The 10533-nt window shown below is 58.7% G+C and overlaps 1 protein-coding gene across 1 annotated transcript in view; it reads left to right on the top strand.

Annotated features, from left to right (window-relative positions):
* The window catches only part of LRP5 (LDL receptor related protein 5), a 62225-nt gene extending 51996 nt beyond the window's left edge, over nucleotides 1-10229 (top strand). The window contains 8 exon segments of the mRNA XM_006102480.3: nucleotides 195-241; nucleotides 243-256; nucleotides 258-430; nucleotides 2622-2732; nucleotides 4106-4342; nucleotides 5554-5693; nucleotides 8013-8110; nucleotides 9855-10229. Of these exon segments, the coding sequence (XP_006102542.1) occupies nucleotides 195-241; nucleotides 243-256; nucleotides 258-430; nucleotides 2622-2732; nucleotides 4106-4342; nucleotides 5554-5693; nucleotides 8013-8110; nucleotides 9855-10116 (1082 nt within the window). The 3' untranslated portion in view covers nucleotides 10117-10229.
* The last annotated feature ends 304 nt before the right edge of the window (nucleotides 10230-10533 follow it).

Raw genomic sequence — 10533 nt, 5'->3', positions numbered from 1 at the left:
ATCCCCACCCCTTTTTTTTTTTTCCCAAAAGAAAAAAAAACCCCCCCAAGAGAGTTTTTTTTTTTTTTTATTCACAAACATTAACCCCTTTTTTTAACCGGGGGTGGGGCAGCGCACAGAACACACCCCCAGTGGAGACCACCTCCACTGGGGGGGGCGGCGTGGGTCGGTGTTTTTTTCCCCCCCCCCCCCAGAGCCTCCCACGTGCTCCCCGGACCAGTTCACCTGTGCAACGGGGGAACATCGACTGCATCCCGCGCCTGGCGCTGCGACGGCTTCCCGGAGTGTGACGACCAGAGCGATGAGGAGGGCTGCCCGGTGTGCTCCGACGCCCAGTTTCCCTGCGCGCGGGGCCAGTGCGTGGACCTGAGACTGCGCTGTGACGGTGAGGCTGACTGTCAGGACCGCTCAGATGAGGCAGACTGTGATGGTGAGGCCCCGCCCCCGTCCGGCCCTACCCAATCCCCATCCACCAAGGCCCTGCTCCTATTCCCCCCCCCCACAATCTGGCCTCTCCCCGGTTTGGCCCTACCCAGACTCTGCCCTGTCCATATCCTTTCTGGAGCCGTGCAATTCCCCCGAAGCCACTTGTCCTACCCTCCTAGGTCTCTGACTGGCCACAAGGGTAGCGTCTCTGTAAAACCTTTGCCTGGAGAGAAATCGCCAGGTCCTCCTCAGCTTGGGAGGGAAAGAAGTTACTTCTTAGGCCAAATGTGGAAAACCTTGCCATTTGCCCCCATCCTGCCCTGCCAAGCAGTTTGACTTGAAGGCGGAGTGTAAGAGTCAGTCCTACCTTCCTTCATTCAGTCCACAGTTTTACAGAAACCAAGACAGGTCCAGTAGCTGGATGTTCATGGTTTGCACCTGGGTAAATCCCACCCCACAAGGCAGGCTGGCCTCCTGTGACCTGTGTGTGGGGTAACACTTACCCTGAGTAGGTTCTAGCCACTCATGGAACCAGACGTTACAAAGAGATGGGCTTTGTCATCCCAGGTCCACTGTGACCAGCAGGATCTTCCTTTAGACCAGTGGTTCTCAACCTTCCTAATGCCACGACCCTTTCATATAGTTCCTCATGTTGTGGTGACCCCCAACCATAAAATTATTCTCGTTGCTACTTCATAACTGTAATTTTGCTACTGTTATGAATCGTCATGTAAATATCTGATATGCAGGATGTATTTTCATTGTTACAAATAGAACATAATTAAAGCATAGTGATTAATCACAAAAACAGTATGTAATTATATATGTGTTTTCCGATGGTCTTAGGCGATGACCCCTGTGAAAGGGTCGTTCGACCCCCAAAGGGGTCTCGACCCACAGGTTGAGAACCGCTGCTCTAGACCTTGGCAGGGAAACATCTCTCTGTTTCCCCCGTGAGTTTTCCTTTTATAAGTGACCTGCTTGGAGGTTCCTGTCACATGTTGTTAACACCATGGCCCAGGACGGCCACTGAGCTCTTAATGGGTCGCTCTTCCGGCCTCCCCCGCAGCCGAGGGTCCTGTCTAGATAACTCGGGTGCTGTGTGGTCACGGCCTGCGCCCCTGTTCACGATGAGCGTCACTTCCCTAGATGTGTCTGTAAAGTCACCGTTGTGAAGTCTTTCCAGCTAAGAGGCCCTTGGGAATTTGGACTGGCACACTGGCCTGAGGGCTAAACCCAGACCACACCTGTTTTGGTAACTAAACTTTGATTGGGACACAGCAGGCGCATTGGTTTCTGTCTTGTGCTGGAACAGCGAAATCGAGCAGTTGCAATAGAGACCACTGGCCCTCAGTGACTAAATACTTACTGAGCCCAGCTGTACCCTCATGCCCGGCCCTGTGTTTGGCCTCGATCATGAGGAGGGCAGGAGCCCCATTAGGAACTGTCCCCTCCCCTTCCCGTTGTAAATGCTGCTTCCGGTGCACATGCTGCACTCACAGCCAGCCCCAGTGCAAGCTCCGGGCGCCACCCTCTGTTTCTGAAGCCTCCCAAGTGGTTCTCGGGGCATCTGGGCAGGGCAGGGAGGAGTTCAGATGGCAAGTATGCCCGGTGGCTGAGCCCCTGGGCAGCTGCCTTCCTGGTGGGGCTCCAGCTCCTTCCCCGGCAGCATTCGGGCGCAGGAGGGGAGGCGGCAGCAGTAATCAGTACCCAGCCTCTCTCTTCCTCCCGCCGGAAAGGCTGCGAGCCGCGTTGGTCACTTGTGTGGATGCCTTTGCCTTCACAGTTGAGCTCTGCTGAGACATCACCTGTGTCCTGCCCCCCCCAACCCCCCCCCCGCCCTCTAGGGAGCCAAGGCTTCTCGTGGGCGATCCTCTCGTTGGCTCACCTCCTGTACCTGGGAGAGCCTTGGGGCAGGGGCTGGGTGAGTCCCTGCGCTGTTCGTGCCGAGGAAGGAGCCTGATCAGTACCGTCTCTCCGCTGCCGGCCCTGACCCCAGCCCTGCAGCAGCTTTGGGACAAGGGCCATCGAGGGGAGGGTGGAGGCTGGATTTGCCATCTCCCTGCCCAGGCCTAGAAAGGGTCCGTGTGTCCCTCTACATCTGGAACCCAGATCTTCCTGGGGTCCTGGGTGGCGGGGCAGGGAGCCACGCCGCGCCCTCTGACGCCTCTGACTGCCAGCTTCCCTCCTCGCAGCCCTCTGCCTGCCCAACCAGTTCCGCTGCGCCAGTGGCCAGTGCATCCTCATTAAGCAGCAGTGTGACTCCTTCCCCGACTGCATCGACGGCTCCGACGAGCTCATGTGTGGTGAGCCGGCTTCCCAGGGCGGGCGGGGTCCCCCGGTGCGGAGGTTCTGCCTCGGAGTTGGGGTCCAGAAGGGAGGAGCGGACTGGGGCAGGGTTCACAGAGGCTAGGAGGTCGGGAGTCCTTGGCCTTGCTAGCAGGCAGGGAAGCTTTCCCCGAGTGGAGGAGGCGGGGCAGCTGAGCTGAGGGGAGAGGGAGACCGTGAGCTCGGGGTGTTCCAGCTGGGAGAGAGGCACGGCAGGCCCCCTTGGGAGAAGGCACGCACAGGTGCCAGGTTTGGCCTGAGTGTGTACTGTCCTGCTCCTGCCCAGGCACCTCAGCCAGTGGCATCGGTCAGGCAGCAGGCTTACCCTCGCCAGAGCTGTGCCCATGTTGAGTCTAGAGCCCAGACTCCAGCTCCTGTTCTGAATCAAAGACAGCGTGCCCAGGCCCCGGGGCTCAGAAGCCCAAGGAGCACCTCCCCAGCTCAGGACGCCCAGAGGACCCCGGCATGCACCTTTGCAGCCCTGGGCCCAGCTCCTGGCATTTGCGGGTTGGGGCTGAGCCCCCTCAGCCAGGCCCCGTCTCAGGATTTCTGCGGGGCTCAGTGAGCCCTGCTAGTGAAGGCCCTGGGCCCCTGGCACACCTGTTAGCCCCGCCCCTCTGCACAGTACAACCCCACCCCCCGTTGTGCTGGCAAACTGCGGCTCTCGGCTCTCGAGCCACGTGCGGCTCTTTGGCCCCTTGAGTGTCTTCCACAAAAACACCACGTGCGGGCGCGCACGTACAGTGCGATTGAAACTTCGTGGCCCATGCGCAGAAGTCGGTATTTTGTGGAAGAGCCACACTCTAGGGGCCAAAGAGCCGCATGTGGCTCGCGAGCCGCAGTTTGCCAACCACTGGGCTAGGAGACACTGGGCTCCTTCTGCCTGCCCCATGCCTACTGCCTGGTGGTCAGTCCTGGAACCAGCCCCGAGGGCCTCCTGGCCCAGCTCATGACTCATGGGAGCAACTGTGTACTTCCAGCCGCTACAGAGAACGCTGGACAAAGGGGGATGAACATGAGGCTGCTGTGGGGGAGTCACTGTTAAGGGCCCCTTGGGATATACATAGAGCTTAGCCAGATGGAGGAGGAGGGAGAGGAGAGAAGAGGGAGGAGGGGGGAGGAGGGTGCTCCAGGCAGGCCAAGGGGGCAGCGGGTGGGTGGTACTGAGGTTAGCATGGGTCCCCAGCCCAGCACCCCAGCATCCCCTCCTTCCGGCCCCCTGTCAGTGAGTGCTGGCCCCAGGCAGAACAGTTCCTCCAGGGCCCACGGTCCCCACATGGGATCTCCCCACAGGGGAGCCTGTTCCCGTGCAGTTAACCTCGACCCCCTCTTCCTGTCTGTCCTCTGTCAGAAATCACCAAGCCGCCCTTGGACGAAGGCCCGGCCCACAGCAGTGCCATCGGGCCCGTCATCGGCATCATCCTCTCGCTCTTCGTCATGGGCGGGGTCTACTTTGTTTGCCAGCGTGTGGTGTGTCAGCGCTACACAGGGGCCAACGGGCCCTTCCCGCATGAGTACGTCAGTGGGACCCCTCACGTGCCCCTCAATTTCATAGCCCCGGGTGCCTCACAACACGGTCCCTTCACAGGTAAGGAGCTGCGACGTGCAGGGCCCTGGGCGGAGGTGGGGAGAGCAGTCTGGGCAGGACATGGGTGAGTGGGTCAGGGATGCTGCTGCCATGCCCGTGTCGTGCGTGTGGCAGACATCACTAGTCGGTCACAGCACTCGGGCTCTCCTGAGCTTCTGCTTGGCATCAGAGTCCTCAGGGCAGAGGCTGCACAGCTACGGCCCGTCCTTTGGCCTTGGAGGCGTGGGCACGCTCTTTGGATTTAACCTTCAATATTCCTTTTTTTTTTTTAAATAATTTTTACTGATCTTTTTTCATTTTTGAGAGGAAGGGGGAGAGAAACATCAGTGTGTTGTTCCACTTGGGTATGCATCCATTGGTTGATTCTTATATGTGCCCTGACCTGGGATTGAACTGGCAATCTGGGCGTATCAGGACAACGCTCTGACCACTGAGATACCCAGCCAGGGCGTTTAGCGTTCTTGCGGAGCATGTCTTGAGTGTTCGGGGGGAGGAGGGGGACGGGTACTTCGCTTTGCTCTAGAATCAAAGGAGTCACTGGGTATATAACAAGCAGTTTTGTCCTGAGCGCAGTTAGGACTGCGGCTGCACAGTTAAAACCACGGTGAGGTGTAGTCCACCAGGAGCAGGGACCTGAGAGGCCACAGGTGTGGGTTCCCAGGTGGCACTGCCAGGCTGAGCCCACGGTTCACGTCACGGTGTGGCCACGGAGGTGGGGTCAGTCAGTGCTCAGCCCCGAGAGGGTCACTGAGGTCATCTCAGGGCCACCTTGAGGACTCCTCGGTGCCTGCCCAGCCCTGGGTCCCTCTCTCCTGTCCTGTTCCCCTGCCCAGAGCCGGCCTTGCTGGGACTCTGACGTCTGTGTGCAGATGAGGCCTGATTCTGCTTGGATGTGGGGGTGGTCAGGGCTTCTCCAGAGCTCCGGGAGGCCCGAGGGAGCGGCTCGGTCACCGGTGCAGCAGTCCCCAGAGAACGGGGCCCTCTGTGCCAGGCGACCCTGAGCTGAGACCCTCGAGTTCACTCCCGCAGGCCCACAGTGGCCCCGGGGGAGGTCTGTGTGTCTCCCCATTTTACAGATGAGGCTCACACTGGTGGTGGGCAGAGGGCCTTACTCACCTGGACCTGGGCCTTGTGGGCGGCAGGAGCTGTGGAGGGCCCACTGTGTCTGTGGGGTACCCCAGCCCGACCTGCCCTGTCCCCGTCCCCCGCAGGCATCTCATGCGGCAAGTCCATGATGAGCTCCGTGAGCCTGATGGGGGGCCGGGGCGGGGTGCCCCTCTACGACCGGAACCACGTCACCGGGGCCTCGTCCAGCAGCTCCTCCAGCACCAAGGCCACGCTGTACCCGCCGGTGAGTGGGGGCGGGAGGAGGCCTGGCTGGCTGGGGATGCCTCTGGGACCTCAGGATTCCTAGACTAATTTGCTGTTCCACCAGAGAATTCCCCTTCCTCCCCTACAAGCCTGCCATTTTCCTCTCTAGCGACACTGCTTTCAGTTGAGAAAAGGGCACGCCTTGTTCATCGGATAATCTGGGAACCACACAAAAACCTAGAACGGAAGTTCCCCCCATCATCCCACCTCCTCGGTTGCTAGTAGGCATTTCACTGTCCGAGCGCAGTCTCTGTTCTGCACTCTGTCTACATGGGGTGCTCAGGGATCCCTGTGCAAGCCCCCCCTCAGCATCCCCACCAGGAACACTCTCTTTTCCAACCAAGTTCTTGCTGGTTCCCAGAAAAGAGCTGGGTTGTTTTCTAAAGGGCAGGCACTCATGGGGTGACTATTGTGGCTGAAATGCTCCTTGGAGCTGCGGGCAGCCCCAGTGGGGTGAGGGGCTGGCTCTCACCAAGCCACACCTGGTAGCAGAACAACTGTACAGTGTCCGAGCCCTGCTGGGGGGTCCCTCGTGGGAACCCTCTCCCTGAGGTTGGCTGGGGTACCCTCTTTTCCAAGAGCACAGATCCAGGGTGACTGGCGAACTTGAGGCACACAGGTGAGCCTGTGTGTATATAAACATCGGAGTCTGAAGGTTCTGTTTTTTAATCCTTTGAAACCTGACTCCCTGTGACTGGATGTTCTGCGGTGAGGGCAGCCCCTGGAGCTTTCTCTGGGGTCTCCAGCAAGCCCACCTGCCAGGGCCAGGCCTTCCTGCCCTCTGGGTGTCCCGCACGTCCAGGGTGTTGCCTCCTCCTTATCGGCCCTGAGCTTGGCAGGCCTGGAAGGGGAGGAGGGGGCAGCAGAAGCTGTTATCTCGGGTTCGCAGGATGGGAACTGAGTCTCCTGGAGGCTCCAGGACCCGACTGCGTTTTGGGGCAGAGGCAGGTAGGACCCAGAAGCCTGGAGTTAGAATACCAACCACCACTCCTCTCGTCCTCCCTGCGGACTCTCACATGCCCCACGGAACCAGCCAGATGCACCGGGAACCCCTATAAGGCCGAGCTTGCCCCAGGAAGCAGCCCCTTGGCCTCCCGTGCAGACACCGGAGGCTCAGGAGACTGCCTTTTCTGTCCCAGGCTCTGCTGGGAGCTGGGGATCTTAGGCAGCAAGAGGTGACATGAACAGCCAGCTGGGTTTTTTTGTTGTTGCTGTTAGTCCTCACTTTCAGAGAATGGAAGGGAGGGAGCGAGGGGTGGGGGGAGAGGGAGAGAGAAACATCAATGTGGGAGAGACTCATCGACCAGTTGCCTCTCACACACGCCCCAATCGGGTGGGGAGGGAACCCGCAACCCAGGTACGTTCCCTTGACTGACAGTCGAACCCGTGACCATGGGCCAACACTCTAACCACTGACACATATTGGCCAGGGCCCAACCGTTGTTTTTTATATAACTCACATACCATACAATTCATCCGCTTAAACTGTACAATTCAGTGGTTTTTGGTATATTCATAGATATGTGCAACCATCACCATGGTTAATTTTAGAACATTTTCATCACCCCAAAAAGAAACCACATGGAGCCAGCTATTTTTAAATTAACGACACGATTTTGCATCAGTAACGCATGTTCATGGTACAGAATTCAAAAGGCACAATAGAATTCGCAGGGAAGAGGGCCCCTCCCAACACGAGCAGGGACCCCCTTAGAGCAACATTCCATGGCAAGATCCTTGTGTGTGCTTCCTGAGTAATGTTACATCAGCAAGTATACAAGAGTATGGACTTTATTTTCCAAAAAAAGAGAGTAATTTTTTTACCTTTCAAAAAAAGGTTTGTATTGATTTTTAGAGAGAGAGGGACAGAGAAATAGACACATAAATGAGAGAGAAACATTGTTGATCAGCTGTCTCCTGCATGCCCCCTAAAGGGGATCAAGCCCATTCCCTGACCGGGAATTGAACTGGCAACCTCTTGCTTCCTGGGTCAATGCACAACCACTGAGCCACCAGCCGGGCTTGTTATTTTGAGGGCAGGGGAAGGGTGACTCACAAAGTGTCAGGACAGACCCTGATCTGGGAAGCAGGTCTTCTCAGCCCCATTTTAGAGATGAGGAAACCACGGCCCAAACAGGTGAAGTTCCTCACCAGACAAGGGGCCCTGGGAGGTGTGGGCCTGCTGAGCCGGTCGGTCCAGTGTGGACCCGCACCTCCTGCTCTGGGGGGACACCTGGCGGCGGGTGGCAGGACCACACAGCTGCATTGGCCTCTGTGACCCCCGCTCGGCTCTCCGCAGATCCTGAACCCACCGCCGTCCCCCGCCACGGACCCCTCCTTGTACAACGTGGACGTATTCTACTCTTCAAACATTCCCGCCCCCGCCAGGCCCTACAGGTACGCAGTCCCTGCACCGCCCTGGTGGGAGTGGCTGGCCGGGCCTCCAGAGGAGCCTGTGGCCGGGAGGGTCCGGTCCACGTTTCCTAGGAGGAGGAACCTGGGAGAGGTTCAGGGTGGTTATGAGCACATGATGGACCCTAGTCCTGCCTCCCCTGGCTCTTCTCCTCCTCACCGGGCTGCCCTCCACACCAGAGGACCGGGTCTGCATGTTGAGGCCAGAAGCCCACCGGATCCCAAATTCTGAGTGGCTCTGAAGCCGGGACAGGCAGATGGGGCCTGGAAGAATGCTCCCACTCATTCCGATCTTGCATGGCTGTGGGACCCTGGCAGTGACGCCGGGGATCACATCTAATCTCACATGAGTGCTGGGGTGGCTCTGCTTGGCGCTCTCTCTCTCTCTCCGCTATAATCCTCCACGGGGTCACATTGGGGGTCACAGACACTCTCTCTCTCTTGGGGGGAAGGGGGCACTTGAGCATGTTGAGAAGTGGGATCCGGTGTGCCGGCTGTGTCCAGGGGCCAGTCACGGCCTGCGGTGGGGTAGGGGGTGACCCTCCTGACTTCAACCTGGCGGTCTCAGCCAGCTGGGCTCCAGGTGCACTGGGCCCCTCACCCCAAGTGAACTACCTGATGGGGTGGGTGGGGTGGGCTCTGGCACATGCCCAGGCCGCCCAGGTGCAGGCAGAAGCTCTGGAGTGTCCGAGGCCCCTCTTTCTCTACTGAGTCACCTGGCACGGTGGAGACTGAGCGAGGCGTCACCTGCCATCTAGTGGCCGTTTCGGGAACTCCGGGCCGAGCAGGGGAGTTACCCAGTCTCTGAAGAGACGCACCTCTTTACTGGTCACTGCCTGTTCAAGGACCTGCAGTGGCTCCCCAGTGCCTCAGGCCGGGTCTGTCCCCAGCAGCCTCGTAGGCCACTGCCCCAGGGCTGTCACACCCACACCAGCCAGGCCGGGCCCCTCAGTCTCTGGAATACCCCATGCCTTGTTCTGCCCTGATTTGGGTGTCACCTCTGATACCTCTTCCCTTCCCACTGCCTGTCGGGGTCCCTTTCTGCTCTTGGGGTCCTGTGAGGGGAATCCTCCCCCTACACACTTTCCTCAGCACCAGGCACCCCTCGCTGGCTCCTCCTTCCTGCCCCCTGTGAGCCCCCTGTGGCCTGGAGCTGGGGCTCATAAACACACCGCGATCCCAGCCCCACACGCAGGCCGCGTGGCAGCCCGACACAGGGTTCAGCGCGCAGGAGGTGTCTGGGCAGCGAAGCCCTCATGGAGGACAGCTGGGTGGTACCTCTGGGTCAGGATTCTTGAACCCAAGATGGGACCCTTCCCAGCCAGAGGGACAGTATATAAGGGGGAATGGTTGTCGAGCACTTTTCTCCTATCAGGGAGTTTCGAGCATTTTCTATGCAGAATCTCATTTAACCCTCACAAGTCCCTTTTGAAATGGGTGCTGCTCCATTCTCCCCATTTCATCAGTGAGAAGTTGAAACGAAGAGGGGTTAAGTAAGTTGCCCAGGGTCATCCTGGTAGGCTCTGCAGGCCTTGTTCTCCGTAAAGGTGACTTTGGCCTGGGGCTGCCGTGCTCGCCAGGGCCTGGGCTTGGGAGCCCTGCCGGGGAGGTGGAGGCACGTCTACTTAGAGATGGGGATGTGGAGGTGCAGAGGCTGCATGACTGGGGGACCCCTGTGCCCATCCGGTCCTCAAATCAGGCCCCACCCCCCTTTCTTTGTCCCGTGCAGGCCCTACATCATCCGTGGCATAGCGCCCCCGACAACGCCTTGCAGCACTGACGTGTGTGACAGCGACTACAGTGCCAGCCGCTGGAAGGCCAGCAAGTACTACCTGGATTTGAACTCAGACTCAGACCCCTACCCGCCCCCGCCCACACCCCACAGCCAGTACCTGTCGGCGGAGGACAGCTGCCCTCCTTCGCCCGCCACGGAGAGGAGCTATTTCCACCTCTTCCCGCCCCCGCCGTCCCCCTGCACAGACTCGTCCTGACCTCGGCCGGGCCACCCTGGCCTCTCTGCGCCCCTGTAAATAGTTTTAAATATGAACAAAGAAAAAATATATTTTATGATTTAAAAAATAAATATAGTTGGGATTTTTAAAAACATGAGAAATGTGAACAGTGATGGGTGGGCAGGGCTGGGGGAACTTTGTACAGTGGAGAAAATATTTATAAACCTTTTTTTTTTTTTTTAACACCACTGCCATTCTTTTGTGCCATGTGTGCGTTGGAGGGGAGTGTCCCCACGGAGCGAACTCCGACCTCTGGCCCTCCCCTGGACAGCCTTTGTCCTCCTGGCGCAGGCGTCTGGCTTCATCAGGCTCCCGCATGGGAGGGCAAAGGCCAGCGGGCAGGGCCAGCGTCATGGCTGCAGTCGTGAAGGGCCTCGGGCTTGATTTCGTCTCAGC

The sequence above is a fragment of the Myotis lucifugus genome, unplaced genomic scaffold, assembly GCF_000147115.1.
Source record: "Myotis lucifugus unplaced genomic scaffold, Myoluc2.0 scaffold_415, whole genome shotgun sequence".
In the NCBI taxonomy this organism is placed as follows: domain Eukaryota; kingdom Metazoa; phylum Chordata; class Mammalia; order Chiroptera; family Vespertilionidae; genus Myotis; species Myotis lucifugus.
The sequence above is the reverse complement of the archived record's forward strand: the minus strand, read 5'-3'. Positions and strand labels throughout refer to the sequence as shown.